General features: G+C 44.8%; 1 protein-coding gene across 2 annotated transcripts in view; it reads right to left on the bottom strand.

Annotated features, from left to right (window-relative positions):
• Positions 1–22,640, bottom strand: part of ACP1 (acid phosphatase 1) — an 87,591-nt gene that overhangs the window by 45,802 nt on the left and 19,149 nt on the right. For both annotated transcript variants that reach the window (XM_082251299.1, XM_082251298.1), the window contains exon 2: positions 16,155–16,228. In XM_082251299.1, coding sequence (XP_082107425.1) covers positions 16,155–16,228 — 74 coding nt within the window. The remainder of the gene's footprint in view (positions 1–16,154; positions 16,229–22,640) is intronic.

Below are 22,640 nucleotides of genomic sequence, written 5' to 3' on the forward strand. Positions count from 1 at the left end.
TATTCTGCTACATATGTTTGTTAAAAAAAATCCCAATAAGTGTATATTGATTGGTTTGCGCAAAAGTTATAGCGTCTACAAACTATGGGATACATTTATGGACTTTTATTTTTATTATTGTTTTTACTAGTAATGGGGGGTGATCAGTGATTTTTAGCGGGACTGTGACATTGCGGCAGACAAATCTGACACTTATGCCCCGTACACACGTACCGATTGTCGGCCGTAAATATTCGGCCGACGACCGATCGGCCGATTGTAGGCTTGTTAGTATGATGCTTCCGACAGCCGACAGCGCACTTTCGGCCAAAAAGAATCTGTCGTGTAGGCATTAAAATTTTTGTAGGCCAACACCAGAACGGCCGATTGTTCGCCAGTCAGTACAGATTTCAGCCGACAGACAGCAGATTTGCAAGACTGGGCATGCTCAGAAAAGAAAAAAGACAAGGAAAGTTAACCATCACATGACATCACTTCTGCAGTCGGCTGTTGTTGGCCGACAAAATTCGTGTGCAGTCTTTTGCAGTTTTCAACAGACACGACAGCCCTGGACAAAAGACGGCCGATCGTTCGGCAGACGATCGGTACGTGTGTACGGGGCATAAGTGACACTGTTTGGGGACCAGTGACACCAATACAGTGATCAGTGCAAAAAAGAAAACGCACTGTTACTGTATAAATGACACTGGCAGGGAAGGGGTTAACACTAGGGGCAATCAAGGTGTTACGTGTGCTCCTAGGGAGTACTTTCTAACTGTGGGGAAAGTGGATGTACTAGAGGAAAGGATATCTGTGTTTCAGCTTAGCTGAAACACAAGATCTATCTTTTCCTCTGACAGAACAGCAGTCTGCCTTGTTTACAAAAGCAGATCACCGTTCTGTCATTCTGACGAACGATTAGCGGGTCCCAGCGGCCATCTAACCCGCTAATTATCTCCTGCTGTGTCCACTCACAGCGGGAGCGGGGCACAACTGTATATTCAAAGCCTTGGGTCTTCTTGTGGGCACAGTGACAGCATAAACATGATACACATCCCAAAAAGTTGGGATGCTGTGTAAAATCGATATAAAAAAACAGAATGCAATGATCTGTGAGAGAGTCTCATAAGCCCATATTTTATTCACAGTAGAAAATGTTTAAACTGAGAAAATGTACCATTTTCAAGATAAGATATGTATGGCAATTTTGATATTGATGGCAGCAGTGTGTCTCAAAAAAAGTTGGGACAGGGCAACAAAAAGCTAGAAATTTAAGTGGTACTAACAAGGAAGAGCTGGAAGAACATTTTGCAACTAATTTGGTTAACTGGCAACAGGTCAGTAACATGATTGGGTATAAAAAGGTCATCTTAGGGAATCAGAGTGTCTTAGAAGTAAAGATAAACAGAGGCTCACCAATCTGTGAAAACATGCATCTAAAAATTGTGGAACAATTTCGGAATGTATCTCAACAAAAAATAGCAAAGACTTTAAATATACAGTTGGGCAAACAAGTATTTTATCAGCCACCAATTGTGCAAGTTCTCCCACTTAAAAAAGATGAGAGAGAGGCCTGTAATTTTCATCATAGGTACACTTCTACTATAAGAGACAGAATGGGGGGGGGGGGGAAGAAGCCAGGAAATCACATTGTAGGATTTCTAATGAATTAATTGGTAAATTCCTTGGTAAAATAAGTATTAGGTCACCTACAAACAAACAAGATTTCCGGCTCTCACAGACCTGTAACTTCTTCTTTAAGAGGCTCCTCTATCCTCCACTCGTTACCTGTATTAATGGCACCTGTTTGAACTTATCAGTATAAAAAGACACCTGTCCACAACCTCAGTCACACTCCAAACTCCACTATGGCCAAGACCAAAGAACTGTGGAAGGACACCAGAAACAAAAAATTGTAGACCTGCACCAGGCTGGGAAGACTGAATCTGCAATAGGCAAACAGCTTGGGGTGAATAAATCAACTGTGGGAGCAATTATTAGAAAATGGAAGACATACAAGACCACTGATAATCTCCCTCTATCTGGGGCTCCATGCAAGATCTCACCCCGTGGGGTCAAAATGATCACAAGAACGGTGAGCAAAAATCCCAGAACCACAAGGGGGACCTAGTGAATGAACTGCAGAGAGCTGGGACCAAAGTAACAAAGGCTACCATCAGTAACACACCACGCCGCCAGGGACTCAAATCCTGTGGTGCCAGACGTGTCCCCCCTGCTTAAGCCAGTACATGTCTGGGCCCATCTGAATTTTGCTAGAGAGCATTGGGATGATCCAGAAGAGGATTGGGAGAATGTCATATGGTCAGATGAAACCAAAGTAGAATTTTTTGGTAAAAACTAAACTTGTCGTGCATGTAGGAGAAAAAATGCGGAGTTGCATCCAAAGAACACCATACCTACTGTGAAGCATTGGGGGGGGGGGCATCATGCTTTGGGGCTGTTTTTCTGCAAAGAGACCAGGACGACTGATCTGTGCAAAGGAAAGAATGAATGGGGCCATGTATCGTGAGATTTTGAGTGAAAACCTCCTTCCATCAGCAAGGGCATTGAAGATAAGAAAACGTGGCTGGGTCTTTCAGCATGACAATGATCCCAAACACACCGCCTGGGCAACGAAGGAGTGGCTTCGTAAGAAGCATTTCAAGGTCCTGGAGTGGCCCAGCCAGTCTCCAGATCTCAACCCCATAGAAAACCTTTGGAGGGAGTTGAAAGCCCCAAAACATCACTGCTCTAGAGGAGATTTGCATGGAGGAATGGGCCAAAACACCAGCAACAGTGTGTGAAAACCTTGTGAAGACAAAGAAAATGTTTGACCTCTGTCATTGCCAACAAAGGGTATATAACAAAGTATTGAGATTAACTTTTGTTATTGATCAAATACTTATTTTCCACCATAATTTGCAAATAAATTCTTTAAAAAAAAAAAATCAGACAATGTGATTTTCTGTTCTCATTTTGTCTTTCATAGTTGAAGTGTACCTATGATGAAAATGACAGGCCTCATCTTTTTAATTGGGAGAACTTGCACAATTGGTGGCTGACTAAATACTTTTTTGCCCAACAGTATCATCATTCTACGGTACACAATATCAAAAGATTCAGAAAACCTGGAGAAATCTGTGCGCAAGGGACAAGGCCGGAACACAATATTGGATGCCTGCGATATTCGGGGCCCTCAGGTGACACTGCATTAAAAACACGCATGATTCTGTGATGGACATCGCTGCATGGGCTCAGGAATACTTACAAAATAATTGTGAACACAGTTAGCCGTGCCATTCAAAAATGCAAGGTAAAGCTCTATCATACAAAAAAGAAGCCATTTTTGAACATGATCCAAAAACACCACTGTCTTCTCTGGGCCAAAGCTAACTTAAAAATGGTTTGTTGCAAAGTGGAAAACTGTGCTGTAGTCAGACAAATTCAATATTTGACATTCTTTTTGGCAGCCATGGGCACCGCTCTTCAGAACTAAAGAGGAGAGGAACCTTCCAGCTTATCAGCACTCAAAAGCTTAAATCTCTGATGGTATGGAGGTCCATTACTGCATATGGAAAGGGCAGCTTGCACATCTGGAAAGGCACCATTAACGCTGAAAGATATACCCAGGTTTTAGAGCAGCATATGCTCCTCATCCAATGTCTTTCAGGGAAGGCCTTGCATATTTCAGCAGGACAATGCTAAACCGCATACCGCATCTATGACAGCATAGCTTCATAGTAGAAAAGTTTGGATGCTTAACTGGCCTGCCTGCAGTCCAGACCTTTCCGCAACTAAACATATTTGGCGCATCTTTAAACGAAAAATACAATAAAAGACCCAGGACTGTTGAGCAGTAAAGGCCCGTACACACGTACCGATTGTCGGCCGAACGATCGGCCGTCTTTTGTCCAGTGCTGTCGTGTTGGTTGAAAAGTGCTCAAGACTGCACACGAATTTTGTCAGCCAACAACAACCAAGTTCAGAAGTGATGTCATGTGATGGTTAACTTTCCGTGTGTTTTTTCTTCTCTGAGCATGCCCAGTCTTGCTCATCTGGCTTTTGTCGGCCGAAATCTGTACTGACTGACGAACATCGGCCGTTGTGGTGTTGGCCAACAAAAATTTTATAGCATGCAGACCAGATTTTGTTCGGCCGAAAAGTCGCAGTCGGTTGTCGGAAGCATCATACTAACAAGCCGACAATCGGCCGATCGGACGTTGGCCGAATATTTACGGCCGACAATCGGTACGTGTGTACGGGCCTTTAGAATCTTATATCAGGCAAGAATTGGAGAACATTCCTCTTCCAAAACTCCAGCAACTGGTCTCCTCGCTTCCCATACATTTTAAAAAGTTATTAAAAGATGCTACACTGTGGTACACATGTCCCTGTCTCAACTTTGCTGAGACGTGTTGCTGCCATCAATTTAAAAATCACTTTTTTCCCCCTCTTAAAATGGTACATTTTTTCAGTTTAAATATTTGATTCAGATGATTCAATGTTCCATCATGGAGAAATGGTATTTTTGACTTACCGTAAAATCCATTTCTCTGATGTTCATTGACAGTCATCTTCATGACTATATGGGTTATACTGCCCCCTACAGGAGTAGGGCACTAGGCAGAAAAAAAATTTGACTACGCCTATGGGGAAGTCCCAGGGGGTATACTCCCACTTTCTGCTATAGGTATTCAGTTTTGTTACAAGATGTTACAAGCAGTGTAAGAAAAGAAAAAACTAATTCCATAGAGGGGCGGGTGCTGTGTCCGTAAATGATCAGAGAAATGGATTTTACGGCAAGTCAAAAAACTGGAACCCCCCCACAGCACACAATACTCCCGGGCTGACACCCGGCCGCACAACCACACAGTGACTAGCCATTACCCCCCACCAGTTGATCACATCACCTCATTGAGGGCCATAGTGTAAACTAACCACCCCATGGACACCCCACTGTTAGGGAAAGAGGGAGGGGGAGGGAGAGTGAGCCCCCCTATTGAGGATGAGCAAAAATTAGGGGGGGGGGGAAGGCAGAGCATCACTGAGACCACTGACCCCTGGAGGACCCACACTAACCCCGAACTTCCCAAGGAAGAAAGGGGGGGGGGGGGTTACTCACCAAACCATTGGAAACTCAGCAGGGTCCAATCCAGGCAGGTCACCTAATCTTGGAAAGGAGCTGAGGCCTGCACGCAATTGCTGGCCAGACTGGGATGACCATAAGGATCTAGGATATCCAGTGAGGCGCCCAGTCTGGCAGTTGATTGTAGTTCTCACAGGAACAAGTAAAATAAAATTAACAAAAAAGAAAAAAAAGAAAAAAAGAAAAAAAAAAGGCCAGGACCAGAGATCCTGTAGGGAGCTAGGTCCTTACTCCTGAGTAGGCAGAAAAAAAAAAACTGGGATCCTAGAGCAGGAAGTGGGAGTATACCACCTGGGACTGCGGCATAACTTTTAACCCTTTTCTGCCTACTGTCCTACACCTAGGAAGGGCAGCATAACCCATCCGTTTAATGAAGCTATGAAGCTGTGTCTGTCAATGAACAAAAGAAAAATCCAATTTTCTCTTTCAGTCACTGACGGACACAGCTCCTCATCTTCATGACTATATGGGACGTCCCAAATCAGTGTCAAACATGAGGGGTGGGAACAGAAAGGAAAAAAAAAAAAAAAACCTTCCCCAAGGCTAAACATAGCCGCCAACCAGGAAACATGGAGCTCAACCACCAACAACTGGAGCTCAGCTGAAAAAAAAAAAAAAACACCCTCAAAGAGGACAACCTGACCCTTAATGGAATAAGCCTGAACCACAGTCTGTCTGATCCATCTGGAAATAGTCACAGCAGAAGCAGCCATCCCTTTGTGAGGTCCATCCGTGAGGACAAATCGTGAGTCTGACTTTCTAAAAGACTCCGTAGCTGCCAGATACACCCTTATTGCCCGATCCACATCCAAGGAATGCAAAGCAACTTTTTTAGCATGCTTAGGCCTGGGACACAGGGAAGGCAACACGATGTCTTCATTCAAATGAAAATCAGAGACGACCTTCAGAAGGAACGACGGACATGGACGAAGAACCACCTTATCCTTGTGAACCACCAGCAAAGGTGAACGACAAGACAGCGCCGCTAGCTCTGACACCCTGTGCGCAGAAGTGATAGCTATCAAAAAGGCCACCTTCCGGAATAATGTAAGAAAGGGAACCTCCCGAATATCTTCAAAGGGAGGCTTCTGGAGAACTGACCACACCAAACCCAAAGCAGCAACGGAGACCGCACTGGAGGATCCAAGTAGCTCATTCCCTGGATAAAAAAGGTACACACCAAGGAATGTGTGGCCAATGGACATTGAAAGAAAACCGCCAAAGCCGAGACCTGGCCCTTGATGGTACTCAAGGCCAGGTGCTGCTCAACACCTCGTTAGAGGAAAGGCCTGAGTCACCGAATAGGAACAAGGGTGATGCCTGAGGGATTCACGCCACGCAATGTACGTGAAGTAGATTTTCTAGCTTTTAACAGCATAGGAATCACTGACTCAGACAAACCTCTATCCTTCAGCACCCGAATTTCAACAGCCAAGCTGTCAAAGCCAGTGACCGTAAAGCAGGATGTAAGATTGGTCCTTGGGACAGATCTTCCCTGAGAGGAAGTTTTTAAAGGGTCATCGGCGACCAGCCATTCCAGAACGGTGTACCCAGACCGGCAAGGCCAGTCTGGAGCCACTAGGATGACCGGAAACGATCCTGTGCAGGAGTCTTGGCAGAAGCTTGAGAAGAGGAAAGGCGTAAATCAGATACTGACTCCACGGAGCCACTAATACATCTGTGGCGTCGGCCAGAGGAACCCGAGACTGTGCCACAGACCTCTGCACTTTCCTGTTGAGGGGAGAAGCCAACAGGTCCATCTCGGGAGTATCCCACCGGAGACACAACTGATGAAACCTCTGGATGAAGTTACCATTCCCCCTGGTCCAACGCCTGAGGTAATCCACCTGCCAATTTTCAACCCCTGGAAGGTGTAAAGCAGAGAGGGCTGGAAAGATTTGCTGGCTACTTCCCAAGCCGCCAGGACACTTCTTGTGTCCCTTTGGTGATTGATAAAGGCCATGGCATTGTCTGATTGAAACCGTACCGGACCCCCCTGGAGACTACTTGTCCAATGAGCCAAAGTCTGATCGCTTGGAGCTCCAGTACATTGATTGGTAGCCTGGACTCTTCCAGAGTTCAGACCCCCTGAGCACACACTGTGCTGAAGAGGCCTCCCCACTGGGACAGGCTGGCATCCATGGAGACGACCGCCCAGTAAAGGGGAAGAAAGGATTTTTCCTAAGTGCCAGAGAATGAAGCCACCAAACCAGGGACCCCCTCGTACGCTGGCTCAACAGGATCTGATTGTCTAGAGACTGAGGATCCTTTTTCAATTTCACCAGAATCTCCTTTTGCAGAGATCTCTGTGGAACTGTGCAAACGGAGCCTCGAAGGTAGATACCATCAGGCTCAGCACCTGCATGCAAGCCCGAAGAGATGACCGTCTGCTGGACAGCAGATGCGGAATTGCCTTCTGCAATTTCTGAAGCTATTCCAGAGGAAGAAACACTGGCTGAGGCCGAGTCCAGCATCAGACCCAGATAGTCCAGGCTTGTGGACGGAACGTGAGCAGATTTCTGAAGATTAAGATTACAACTGAATTCCCTCAGAGTTCCCAGAGTAATCTCCAAGTTGGCCAACAGAGCAGTCAAAGACTCTGCTCGCAAAAGTAAATTGTCCAAATACCCCAGTACCTCTATCCCCCGCTGATGCAGCAATGCTAGCACCAGGGGCCAATACCTTTGTGAATACCCGGGGAGTGGAGGTGAGACCAAAGGGTAAAGCCACAAACAATTAATGCCCCTCGCCCACAGCAAAGCGGAGGAAGCGCTGGTGGGCGGCACATATCGGGATGTAAAAAGGTAGGCGTCCTTGATGTCAATGGAGGCGAGGAAATCCCCCAGATGTAGGGACGACGCTACCGTGCAAATGGATTCCATTCAGAACTTCTGTACCCGCGCAAAGCAGTTTAGCTCCTTGAGGTCCAGAATTGGACGCACCTTGCCTTCCTTCCTGGGAACTGTAAACAGGTTTGAGTAAAAACCTTGAAAATGTTCCGGTGTCGGAAGCGGAACAATCACCCCTTAAAGTTACAAGTCTTGCACTGCCCCATAGAGATCCCCTAAGCGATCTGGGGACAAGTTCAGGTTGGAAGGGAAGAACCTTTCCAGAGGATATAATCGAAACTCGATCTTGTAGCCGAAGCGAATGACTTCGTGGACATACTTGTCCTGGATCAGGGAAGTCCACGGATCTGGAAACCAGCGAAGACATCCCCCACAGCAGATATAATTGAGGGTGCCCCTTCATGCAGAGAAAGACTTGTCTGCAGGTCTGGCAGAAGCGGCTTGTGGCTTGCCAGACCAAGACCTCTTAGAATCCCCAGCGGAGGCCCTGAAGGGCTTAGATCCCTGGTCTTGAGACCCTGGGGGATGAAAAGGCTGCATGTGAGCCGAAAAGAAAGGCCCCCGTCTGCGATGGGATTCCTTACCCTTGAGCCTGAGGAAGAAGAGTAGAGTACTCTTTCCCTCTGTGAGGCCTTTGGTGATGTCATCCGAAGTAGCTCCAAAACAGGCAATCTCCCACAAATGGAAGATCAGATAAGGTCTCCTTAGAAGCCTGGTCCGCAGACCAGCATTTCAGCCAGATAATACGCCGCAGGACCACCGCGCTGAGGCAGACCATCTAGAAATCAAGGTAGCGGCATTCAAAGAGGCGACACAGACAAACTGTTACCCTTGGACCAACTGATCCTCCAGCTCTGCAAAGGTAGGGGGGCGCTGTTCCCCCTCCAGGTCCCGGTGTAGAAGTTTTGCCCACTCTGTCATAGCTTGCGACACCAGTACAATACTAAATACCGGTCTAAGTGCCAAACTAGCCACAGTGGCACAGCCACATATGGCAGGTCAAGGCCTCCGACCTCTTATATGGGTCAGTGAAGACCGGGGACTCTTCAACCAGGATGACAGTGGTTTATTCAACCTGAAAACCAGGGAGTCCACTAACGGAGGAACTGTCCATTTTTAAAGGAGGGAATCCTCATAGTGGTACCGCATTGCAAAATGCTTTAGGGATTGCAAAGGTGCGTTTCAGGCACCCCCACTGTTGTGACAATATTGACAAAACAAGGCAGGAAAGGTGAACACCTTTGCCGCTTTTGAGGCCGCTTTTCTGTGGGTGCCAAAGGCGACCCTCTGATGTTGCATTAGACGCATTCTCCATCTTTAAGGTTTCCCACACTGATACAATCAATGCAGCCACTAGCGCCTTTTCAAGTGCGGCTAGAGGAGCAGAGGGATCCTCCTCACTATCTGAGTGCGCAGGGTGCGTGGATGCAGACCCCGAAGGGTAACCCACAACCGCGGCGGCCGAATCAGATTCTGGATCTAATGAGACAGAGGAAACAGGTGAAGGCGGGGGACGCTTTTGCTAGCCTGTTTGCTGAGGAGCAAATCTACCTTAGACACCAAGGATTCCAAGACCGCCGTCAGTGCAGTCAGTTGTTGGGACCCGGAGGGCCCGACAGTCTCAGAGGGATCAGGTGGCGAGATATGCTCCAGGGACTCCATGAATGGAGAGGGGAACTCACACAAAAGAAGTGTAAAACGCTAAAGGACACCCCCACCGTGCTGTCGGCACCACAAGGCCCAGCACAGAGCACTACCGCTGCAATAGCAGAGAGAGGGAGAGAAAACCCCACAAAAAGGACTCACTATCACTGGTCAGGTACTCTCAGCCAAAACTAACTGCACACCATGCGACGATCAGGAAGAGAAATATTCAGGGATCAGCACTAGAGCCCGAGGAAGGGCTCCCACCGCTGAATCACCACCCATCCAACTCCAAAAACCTGGCCACCGCTATTTTTAATGCGAAAACATAGGAAAATTGAACAATCGTTCGGTCACCAGCAGCGCGCTACCCCCCCTTCGCAACACCCCAGGCGTGGTCTGACCTTCCCAGAGAAGGAAGGGAGCCCGGGGGTACGACCTTCCCAGGGAGTGGCCCACGTCCACCCCCAAACCCTCCAGGGTTAGAGGGGGGAACGACAGCTACTTACCACACCAGGAACAGGGTGAGCACCACTCCAGACAGAGCACCGCTCCATTGGAATGTGGGTGTGGTTAGCCGGGAGCAAAACGCTACAACTCAGGCCGAAGCCAGTTCATATGCCCCCCCCCCCCTCGCAAGACGTTTTAAGTCGCAGGCCAGCCCCTGTCCAGTGGGACTATGTCGTGGTCGACCTAGCGCGGAGCTACGGTCCGCACACGCTCACTGGTCGTACTGGGTGGACCTTAAAGATCTAGATTATCCAGTTTGTCGCCCAGTCCAACACTTGATTGCAGATCTTACAGGAACAAAAACCATAAAGAGGAAAAAATTCAATTTAAAAGAAAAAAAAAAAATGCCAGGACCAAAGATCCCAGCAAGGAGCTAGGTCCTACCTCCTGACTAGGCAAAAAAATGAATACCTAGAGCAGAGAGTGGGAGTATACCCCCTGGGACTGCTTCATAGGCGTAGTGAGGTTTTGTCTGCCTAGTATCCTACTCCTCTAGGGGGCAGTATAACCCATATAGTCATGAAGATGATGAGCTGTGTCCGTCAATGAACGAGAGAGAAAATATAGGTTTATGTGATTTGCAAATCATTGCATTCTGTTTTTATGTAGATGTTACACAGTGTACCCAACTTTTTTGGAACTGGGTTGTACATGGTAAAATGCTAAATGATCAAAAATTTTTTTTTTTCTTTCGACATACTTGCATGTAAAATCCATTTAGTGGAATACATCATGGGATACAGAGCAGGTTATAAATCATAACTATGTGGATTATGTGCCACCTATAGGTGAATGGACACTGACCAAAACAGGAAGTCCTCTCCTATATAACCCCTCCTATACAGGAAGCACCTCTGTTTTGTAGCAAGCAATGAATTCCCAGAAAGAGGAGGGACCTCTGTGTCCCGTGTTGTGGATTTTACAGGCAAGTATGTAGAAAAAAAAAAATCAAATTTTCTTTACATCGTACATCACAGAGCAGGTGATAACCATAACTATGTGGGATGTCCCATAGCAATAAAACCTGAGGGGTGAGAGACAACAACCACCAACATCAATCCCAAAGGATCTACTCTGCCATTTGTAATATGCTGCGGCCAAAGGCACTATCTGCCACGACTCTGACATCCACCTGGTAAAACCCTGTGAATGTATGAATTAAAGACCACGTAGCGGCCTTGCAAATCTGAGCAACTAACCCCTGATGGGAGGATAACTCAAAATGCCCCAACACTCTTGGTAGAGTGCGCTCTCCCCAGAATAGGTGGGACTTTGCTCTATCAAACCATAGGCTTGAATAAGTGGCGGACCCAGTGAGAAATAGTTTACCTGGATGCCGCCCGCTCTTCCTGGGCTCTTTTGGCAGGACAAATCAGGATTCCTGACCTGTGATGACAACTCAAATTCTGACTGCCCAAACTAAATCCAGAGTATGTAGCAATTTTACCCCTGCCGACTGTGGACTACGAAGAGAAGAAAAAGAAAAGAAAAGCAAGACACTGTCCCGACTCAAGTGAAAACTAGAAACAGCTCTAGGCAAGAAAGATGGATGAGGACAGGGCTGCTGTTAGAAATCACAGGGTCCTTTACAGGGTCCTTTACAGCCTACCTACAATTTTTTCAATTATTTTATTTTACATTTTTTTCAAATGATTCATTACAATAAAGATAATTTTTTTTACCATTTTTTTTTTTTTTTTTTTTTACAGGACAGGACTGCGGCACTGCGGGGGGGGGTGTGTGTACAGTGGAAGGAGGGCACGTGGGGGGGGTCAGAAGCAGGCAGAACAGGGAGGGGGGATCAGTGTTTGAGAAGTAATTACAGGAACGATGCCCTGTGTGTCTCTCCCGCACATGGCTTCCTTCTGTAATTGCCCCTCTGTTGGGGCCCCCTTGTGTGCCCGGGCCCCTTACAGGAGGACTGGTGGTCCCCCCCCCCTATCAGCGGCCCTGGATAAGGACACATCACCTTATGATGCAAGATTAGAAACGGCACCTTACACGAATGTCCCGCCATCACTGACACTTCTTGGAAAGTGATAGTAGCCAAAGAAGTAATCTTCTGAGTCAAAGGACTAAACTGAGTTTGAACTGGTTCAAAAGGTGGCTTCTGCAAGGACAGCCAAATCCAAGTACACAAGGATGTACTGACAGGTGGGACTGCCTGCATTACACATTGCATGAAGTACGAATCAAGGAGTGTAAAACATCAGTCTTTGGGAAAAAAAAAAATGGATAGAGACAAAATCTGACCATTATGGTACTTGAGACCAATGTAATTTCCCCTCCCGACTGGAGGAAGGAAAAATCTCCGACTCACATATTTCTGTGGGTGCCACTTCCCAGCTTCACCCCTGGCATAAAACTTCCAAGCCCTGTAATGGAAGCTCCCCGAAGCCGGCTTCCTGGTGCTTAATAGTGCAGAGATAAAAAGGACCCAAGACCATAGGTCGGACCGGAAGTAAGTGTCCAAGGAGTGTCGGCTGCCAGATTAACTATGTCGTAGTACCAAGCCCCCCCTGGGCTAGGACAGCTAACACCATTATCAGTGTTATCACCTCCCGGATGATTTGCAAAAGACCAGGCAGTAGTTAATCAGAGAAGGCTTAGATTAGGCAGAACTGGTCCCTAAGGTGGGTGTTACCAGTGCATCTACCCCTATTGCCAGTGGGACTCTCACCTCAGACACAACTTGTCAAACTTATTGTAGATCCAGTAGATACACCTCCAGAGTTCTCCAATGCAGGCAAGTTGCTAACATCTCGGGATGCAAGGACCACTAACCTGGTATTAGTCACTAATGACTGGGAAAAACCCCTTGCCAGTTTTCTCTACCTGGAATATGTACTGCCAACAGACGGTACACGCGGTTCTGCCCCAGAATGTGGTTCACCTTTTCCCAGAGCGGCACGACTCCTGGGGCCACCCTGGTGGTTGATATATACCACTGCAGTGGCCTTGTCAGACTGAACCCTGACCACAAACCTGTGCAACTGGTTCATCCAATAATCCAAACCAAGGCGTACCCCTCAAAGTCTCAAGATATTGATAGGCAGTATTTTCTACTGTGGAGACCAAGTCCCCTAAACTGTAGCCACCTCCAAACTAGCCCCCCAACCGGAGAGACTGGCATCAGTAGTTAGTATCATCCAAATCACTGGAAGGAAAAAATTTCCTCTCCTCCAGATTCCACCGCCAATTCGAACTCTGCAATACCCCAGTGACAGAGCCCTCCAGCAATCCACTGCTTGGACCTTCATGTTCCAGACAGAGAATGTGCCTCTACAAAGGACATTGAGTGGAGCTGCAGGTAGGGAGCTGCTTCAACGTAGATACCATTTCCTCATGCAGAAACTTATCGAAGGATACCTTTTTCTTCATATATTTCACTTTAAACCTGGAACAGATTTCTCCCTGAGCAAAAATCCTTGAAGTATTCTGAGATTGACACCCCCTGCGTACTTAGCAAGTCCAGCCCCGGGGCTAGGAGCTTTGTGAACCCTCAGGAGGCTGTAGCCAGGCCGAAGTGCAGTGCCACAAAATCGAACTAGCGATTTTTTTTTTTACTAGAATCGCAGAAACCTCTGATGAATCTGGAAAAACTGGCACATGAAGATATGTCATTGATGACTATGGACACCCGAAGTCTACATCTTGTAGAGAGGCCATCACTGATAGGACCGATCCCATCTGATCTGAAAGAGGACATTTAGACATTTGTCTAGTGCCTTGAGATCTTAGATAGACCTCATGTCCCCGTTTGAGTTTTGTGGCCGATACGGTCGAGCATTTTACAATGAGCCCATAACTTCTGCTCCAACAGCAAATGCAAGGCAAAAGGGTTATAACTCTGCAGCGGACCCAGGTGGTCTCAAAGAGGCGTACTTAACCTACCAGGTTGCAGCTGGAGTCAACCTAAAGACGAAGCAATCCACCCCAGAGACTGCCCAAGCATCCTCTGGCCCAGGATACTTTTAAAACACAGCAGCCTCAGACGCATCTCTCACTCTGAAGGGTAAAAGCTTACAGCTCTTGGTATTACCGAGCAGTCTACCACCCTAGTACTAACCAGGCCTGACCCTGCTTAGGCTTCGAGATCAGGTGTGTTTAGGGTGATGCAGCCGCAATCCACTGCGGCTGTCAATGCCCCCGATAAATTCTCCTAATGACATTCTAATGCGCCAGGAATCACTGTAATGCCAGACAAACAGTGGCTCAGATACACTTGACTCCACTGGACTATCGGGAGATGCAAACAATGCCAGATTCCCACCCGTGTCCACTGGAAACAAGGGAGGTGCATCAGCCTTATCTTCTGGGGCCAATTAACTTGTGTAACAAGTAAATAATGTAGCAATTGTATTGCCAAAACCTGCAGGTCTTGCAGGCCCAAAGCCATGTTGGTCTACAGCTATGCAATTGCATAGGTATGCAGTTTATGCAAGTATAGAGATATGCAGTTCATGCCAGTATGTGTTTACGTAAGGCATGCATTTACACAAGCATGCAGTATGGAATTATGCCCTTTTGCAGTTATAACCCTACATAGCTTTCTAGCCATGCAGCAATTATGCAGATATACATGCAATAATGTAATACTATTCTGCACCCGCTCCGCTTTCTAGAAGCGTTTTGTTTCATCAAAGAACTATGACAAAATTAACTGCACTTGGCACCATACTAGTTTGGTAGGACTAGCCAAGCACATATGCAACAAACGCACCCTAAATGCAGCATCTATGCCACCTCAGTGCAGCCTAAATGTATGTTCCTGCAGATCATGCAAGCTACTCTGGAGACACAACTTCTTTAAGTGACCTGATACCCCTGCAGGGGTGTAACAGAAAACCGTTGTACAAACCCCCAGGGATTATGCAGACAAATACAGTGTATAATTGTGTCCTGTCTGGACATGCAGCTCCCCACAGGTAGTACTCACATAATCCAGCCATAGATTCTCCATGTCCTAGCTGTTTCTCAGGAGCCTCACTGATCGTTCAGCCCATGTGTAACTTCAACCATAAGAAAAATGGCCGCCCTTCCACTCTCCGCCACCACTGCACAAGAGTAGGCTATACAGAGTGGCCCGAGCCCTCTAGTGGACTGCAGCTCAACACAGCTTCTGAAACACACAGAGCCTGGACAGCCAGACCAAACAGCACACTTCCCACAAGTTGCCACTGGGAGAATGAGCAGATATATATATATTTTTTTTAAATAAAAACCCTGCAAATGTAAACTTACAATTCCTGCCGCATAATTCTGAATCATAACAGGAGTCCAACCTACTCCCATCACAGCAGGCTCAGTCATAAAAGACCTTCAAGGACTCGGGTCCCCTAAATCTGGGTTCCATTACACAGGGTCCAGCACCATAAGGCTAGATTAGAGGCAAACCACGAGAATTCTTCTCTCCTATCCAATGAGGCTTAGGTAACTGCCCTTTGAATGGATTTGATTTGAGTCCTTGATTCACAGAAGAACTGTTTTTGGACCTCAGTGACCATCACCTTACAGACACTTGCAAAAAAAAAAAAAAAAACACACAACAGGTATTTCCTGTATAGGAGGGTTTATATAGGGGAGAACTTCCTGTTTGATTGATCTGCCAGTGTCCATCTATAGGTGACGCATAACCCACAGTTATGAAAATAACCCACTCTGTGTTCTGTGATGTAGGATAAAGAAACATGCGTTTTTCTACAATAAATCATAACAAATCCAACAATCTAGGCAGTCTAACATCTTGGAATTGTCAGGCTAATAAATTCTACTCCAGTAAAAAGTTTGGCTTTCCTAATTTTTGAGTGGGGATGGGTTATAAGTTCTGTTAGGTTTTTCCAGTTGTCTGAATTCCTAATGGAAGTCCACATACTTTCTGTCCTGGTGATCTGTCATTGCACAAGAAAATCTCCCTATAAAGGGTAACTGGCAGCAATAAAACCTGACAGGGAGGTTCAAAACCTTCCTTAGTCTACTAAAATAAACATTTATAATACTAAATGTTTGTAAAGCTAATTACTCACCTCATGTGATACACCCTGATCAGATACCAACTTCTGGAACACTGCTTCAGCTATTGGAGACCGGCAAATGTTACCTAAAGAGAACAGTTTTATTATCAGTGTTTCAGAATTATAATAAAACCCAGTTTAAAATTAACTTATTGTGTACACACTGTGTATTGGTCTATTTTAGTCAGATGATTAGGCACTGCATATGAAAACATTCACAGGCAACTAGCAGTTTGTGTTCTCAGCTCCCTAATGGACATTTTGCTGTTTCTTCGTAGCAACTGCTGGCAAAAGCCTATGGTCTGCAGAAACCAAGCTGAAAGTCAAAACAGTAATTCAACTGTTATTAGCTCCATGGGAGATGTCAATAGCAAAACTGTGCATCAAAGAAGTTCTTGTGCTGTCTCTTTAGCTAACCCATAATGCTTGAGTAATCCTTTGGACAGTCATAAAAGGTTTATTTGTAAAATAAGTTGAAACAGATTTTAAAGAGAAGATTTAACTGCAATACTTGCTTTCAGTCTGGTGCTGTGCCCCGCAGAAAGTGTTCTCCTCCATTAGATTCCAAACTTCGTCTAGATTGGACAGCTTAGACCATGGACTGTGAGCTCAGGCAGTCATGAACAACCCCTGGGGATGGTAACGCTGGCCTGGGCCAGTACTGCTGCAGTGAAGAATGGCACTCACATGACAGCCATTCAGTACAGAATTAAAGCTGAACTCCGGGAACAAAAACATTTGTCAAATTATATATATATATATATATATATATATATATATATATATATATATAATCCATATCCCCTTGTGTGTGCCAAATATCTTTGTACACGCAGATAATACCATGTAAAAATAGGTAGCAGTGGCACATCACTGTTCTGGACATATTCTGTGCCTCAGAGGGAGGAGAGGGGGGGTTCCGAGGGGGTGGGGATAAGGCCTATCACCTGTGCATGGAGAGAAGAGAGGAGCAGTGACTGAAGAATTCAAGAAGACCACACAACTAATTCAGACAATATTTGCTTATCCAGAGTTCAGCTTTAAGCACAACACATTGCAGATGCTGACAAAAAGAGGAAGGACAGGTGACCAACCAAAAGAGATGTGTACTTTTTACTTTTTCAAAAATGCTGCATGTGTTGGGTTGGTTAAGAATTGTCATGAAACAAGGGTTCCAGACAATTCCCACACATCACTGTTACGCTGACAGTATATTATTCAAAGCACTAATATGGTTGGGTTTGTCTCTAGATTTAAAAGTAATTTCAAATCTTTGCTCAGATAAGTGGTACTAAAAGGTTTTAAATATTTCCTGAAGTTTTACAGGAGGAGAAAGTTTGTTTTTCCCAGGAAAATATTACAAATACAGATACATACACATCTACAACATACCAATTTCATCAAGTGCAGCATGTAGAGTGGAAGGTACTACACACAATTTAGGACATTCCTCATATGACCCCAACTGAATGAGATTTCCTATTTAAAGTAAAAACACCCACACAGCATAATAAAGACCTCTAAAGAAGCTCTATTTCAGGTAATATAAAAACTAACAACGAGGGGGAAGGCAGCTGTGGATAATGTACTAAAAGTACACTCTTCCATTAGCTACATTTTGAGCCCAAACTTCTTAAAAACTTTTGAATAAAACAAAAAAAAAAATGGTTTTGCATACTCTGGGATAAAGATTTTTATATTATCACTCATTTTAAGTTGACATGTTTCCTGCACCTTGTAAGTGGGCAACTCTGTGGCTCTCTGGAGCCTTACATCACTGATGACCACATGCTCTCATTCAGCAGCAAGAAATCAGTTTGGCAGGTCCATCAATCCTCATAGGAATTTTAAAGTGGTGCCTGGTAAAGGGTTAGGCATAGAACCCCCTCAGGATTGCACATTAGTGATGCACCAAAATTTCAGACACCGAAAACACCCACAATGTTACCTCTTAACCTTGCTTATGTGTTTTTCATAGGTATGGGGACAAAAAAAAAAAAAAAAAAAAAAAGCAACACGGGTGCATTTTTGATGCATTCTTGCTACCTTTTCAATGCATTTCAATGGGAGGTGTCTTTTTGGTGTGATTTTTTTTTAACTGACCAAATATACACCAAAAATGCAGCAAGCAGGATTTTTTAAACACCCGTTCAAAAGGTGCCGATAACGGTCGACAAATTCATATTCATTTAGAAAAAAAAAAAAAAATGTATATGTGTAATATATTAATATATATATATATATATATATATATATATATATATATATATATATATATATATATATATATATATATATATATATATATATATGAAAAATTGTCAATTTCAGTTTCGGCCAAGTTCATCCTTAATTTTCAGTTTCAGCACTGAAATTTTTATTTTGGTGCACCACTACTGTACATAAACAAAACCGGTTCCATGTTTGGAGCTCATCAAAATGAGATTTTAAGCACTTTCAGAAGACGGTTTATTCACTATAGCCCCGTACACACGTAGCGATTGTCGGCCATAAATATTCGGCCGCCGAACGATCGGCCGATTGTCGGCTTGTTAGTATGATGCTTCCGACAACCGACAGCGACTTTTCGGCCGAACAGAATCTGTTGTGCAGGTAGAGCTGCACGATTAATCGCAACAGAATCGAGATTGCGATTCACTCCCTCTGACGATCTTAACATGACACTTGCTCAATTCTTTACATAGCTGTGAGGGAGCAACTGTCAAAAAAAAAAAAAAGCCTCCCGCAAAAGCCTATCAGCATTAGGGCTCTTTCACACGGCCGCTCCGTGTGAGAGCTCCGCTGCGGTCCTTTTTTTTTTTTTTTTTCTTCATTTCTGTCATCCGCTCCGTGTGTCCGCATATCATCCCATCCGTTTGCGGATGATATGCGGACCTAATGTAAGTCTATGGGGAATTTCCTTCCTTTCCGTTTTTTGAACGGAGGAAAAATAGAAGGAACTGAAAGGAAGGAAATCGGATGTCAGCGGATGGTATTCCGCTGACATCCGCAATGCCATTGACTTACATTATGTTCGCAAATCATCCGCAAAAAATAGGATGATTTGCGGACATACGGAACGCTCGTGTGAAAGAGCCCTTAGTCTCCCACTGAACTGTAAACACAAATGATTACATTGTATCTTTTCTTTCCCTCTGCCGGAGGAAGGAAGTTTAACCTCTTAAAGACTACACTTGTTGCTTGCAAGTTAAATCAGTTTATTTTTCCTAGAAAAGTAGTTAGAACCCCCAAACATTTATATTATATATATATATTATATATTATATATATATATATATATATATATATATATATATATATATATATATTTTTTTTTTTTTTTAGCAGAGACCCTGCAGAATAAGTTCACACTGGGGCGACCTGTCAGGCAACCTGGTCGCCTGATAGGTCTCCTTCCATAGAGAAGCTGCGGACCCGTTCTAATAGGGGCGACACAAGTCGCTCCGACTTAGAAAAAGGGTCCGAGCTTCTTTGGGGCAACCTGGAGCGACCTGCATAGACTTCAATGTTATGAAGTCCGTGCCGGCCGCTCTGAGGCCGCGGTGCGAGCAGCGCGCCGCGACCTATGAGGTTGCCCCGGCAAGTAGCGTCGCCCCAGTGTGAACGGGGCCTAAAATGGTGATTGTTGTAAATTTTTATGTCACACTGTATTTGCGCAGCAGTCTTTCAAACGCAATTAATACACTTTAATGAATAAAAAAAAAAATAAAAAAACGTAAAGTTATCCCAATTTTTTTTTATAATGTAAAAGATGTTACACAGAGAATCGTGATCTTTATTCCAAGCAAAAAAATCGTGATTCTCATTTTGGCCAGAATCGTGCAGCTCTATGTGCAGGCATTAAAATTTTTGTTGGCCGACACCAGAACGGCCGATTGTTCACCAGTCAGTACAGAATTCGGCCGACAAACAGCCGATTAGCAAGACTGGGCATGCTCAGAAAAGAAAAAAGACACGGAAAGTTAACCATCACATGACATCACTTCTGCAGTCGGCTGTTGTTGGCCGACAAAATTCGTGTGCAGTCTTTAGCACTTTTCAGCCGACAGGACAGCACCGGACAAAAGACGGCCGATCGTTCGGGCGACATTCGGTACGTGTGTACGGGGCTTTAGTGAGTGTACAGCTTCTTTATTTCAATCCTTGCCCAAGTTCCATTTCAACCACTTAGTGACCGCCCTATAGAAGTTTTACTGCTACAGGATGGCCGCTGTGTGCAGAATCACGCACACACATGATCCTGCACTTCCGAATAGCGGGCACGAGCGTGCGCCACTGGTGGCTCGCTCCCGCTGTGGTTATTCACAGCAGGAGCCGATGGGCGGGTACCGTGGACTTGATGTCTGCTTGCACCTGCCTATCGATTGGTACAGACAGAATGGCAGACGGTCTATGTAAACAAGGCAGATTGCTGTTCTGCCAGGTGGAAAGAAATGGATCCTGTGTCTCTAAAGCAGAGACATAGATCAAGGTCTTCTAGTACAAGCACCTCCCCCACAATAAGAAAACACCAGCTAGGCACACATTTAACCCCTTCCCAGCCAGTGTCATTAGTACATATTTTCACCACTGATCATGGCATTAGTCACTGGCTCCCAAAAAAAGTGTCAAGTGTCAGTTAGCATCTGATTGTCTATCGGAATTCCACTATATCGCTGATTGCCGCCATTACTAGCAAAAAATAAAAAATAGAAAAATCCAGTATATATACAGGTAGCGCAACTTGTTTTTTTTATTATGGTTTCCTGGGTGATATCACACTGAGAGCCAGTTCACACTGCCGCGACCACTAAAGTCGCCTCATAAGGAGCGACTTTTAGCACGACTTCAGCGCGACTTGTGAATTTTTTTTACGCAAGACGACTTTGTAGGACTTTGTATTTGGCCAATCAGAATATGATGTGTTGTGACCTAATTTCCTTTTTTTTTTTGCTGGGATTTATCGGGCATTTTTTGGGCGTCTTTGGAGGCAGGCATGTCTTTAGTGTCTGGGGGGTCTAAAAAGTGTACCTGTGAAGTTTCATCTCTGTAGCATGTCCAGAACCAGAAAAAAAAAAGAGCATTTTTATAATTTTATAATTATTAGAACAGGAATATGGCTTTTCTCTGTACCTGGTCGCTTTTCTTGCAGGCATTTATCGGGCATTTTTGGAGGCAGGCATGACTTTTTGGATTTAGTGTCGGGGGGGGGGGGGACCATTTTTATGGAAAGTCGGATCACAAGTCGCTTCAATTAAGATAAGGAGGCGACCCATTGAAGTATATGGGACAAGTCAGATCACAAGTCGCCTCAAAGTAGTACAGGACCCTTTTCTGAAGTCGGAGCGACTTCAGTAGAGCTAATTGAGACGGCACTGATTGATTAACATTGCTTTTGTTATGTCAAGCGACTTGGGGCTTGACAAGTCGCCTCACAAGTCGCGCTAGTGTGAATGGGCTCTGAAAGTTGCAGCTTTTTTTCTATTTTTTTTCTCACTAGCGCAGTTTTACTTTGTGATAAAATATATATATATATATATATATATATATATATATATATATATATATATATATATATATATATATATATATATATATATATATATATATATATATATATATATATATATATATATATATATATATATATATATATATACACATATACACACACACACACACACACACACACACTAGTTTGTAGATGCTATAACTTTTGCACAAACCAATCAATATACACTTCTTGGGATTTTTTTTTACCAAAAACATGTAGCAGAATCAGGGTTCATACACATTTTCACCAATAAAATTCCATGACTTTTCCGTGACTTTACGTAAATATTCATGACCTAATGTTTCATGAAATGTTTATGTATACATGTTAAATAAGAAGAAAATCCATGTCACACCCAGCATATTTTTACTAAAATAAATGACAATCTTTGTAGTGTACAGTACCTCTGCAGTTAGGGTTTCGTTTCTGGATACAGCGTGACTCAAAATGGTCCCTTGTTTTACAGTGGATGAGATGGAAGCACCGCTGCCGCAGCTGGGAGCTGGTGTCACTTCAGGCGCACAGGGTTAAAAAGCCAGCAATTGGATTGGAAGCTGTCAAGCACGCAGCTGCAGACTGGTGCTTTTCACCTTTAGCGTGGCTAGACAGCGCTGCCTCTCCCATGTTCGAAATGTCAAACGTTTTACGACAAACACTGTACATTTAGCGGACATGATACAGGAGGTGGTCAGAGGCTGCTGACATGATACAGGAGGTGGTCAGAGGCTGCGGACATGATACAGGAGGTGGTCAGAGGCTGCGGACATGATACAGGAGGTGGTCAGAGCCTGCGGACATGATACAGGAGGTGGTCAGAGGCTGCGGACATGATACAGGAGGTGGTCAGAGGCTGCGGACATGATACAGGAGAAGGTCTGAGACTGCAGACATGATAGAAGAGCACAGGGGAAGCAGAGAGCACTGGAGGAGCTGAAGGGCACGGG

This window comes from Pelophylax lessonae (genome assembly GCF_965119305.1).
Source record: "Pelophylax lessonae genome assembly, chromosome: 3".
NCBI lineage: Eukaryota > Metazoa > Chordata > Amphibia > Anura > Ranidae > Pelophylax > Pelophylax lessonae.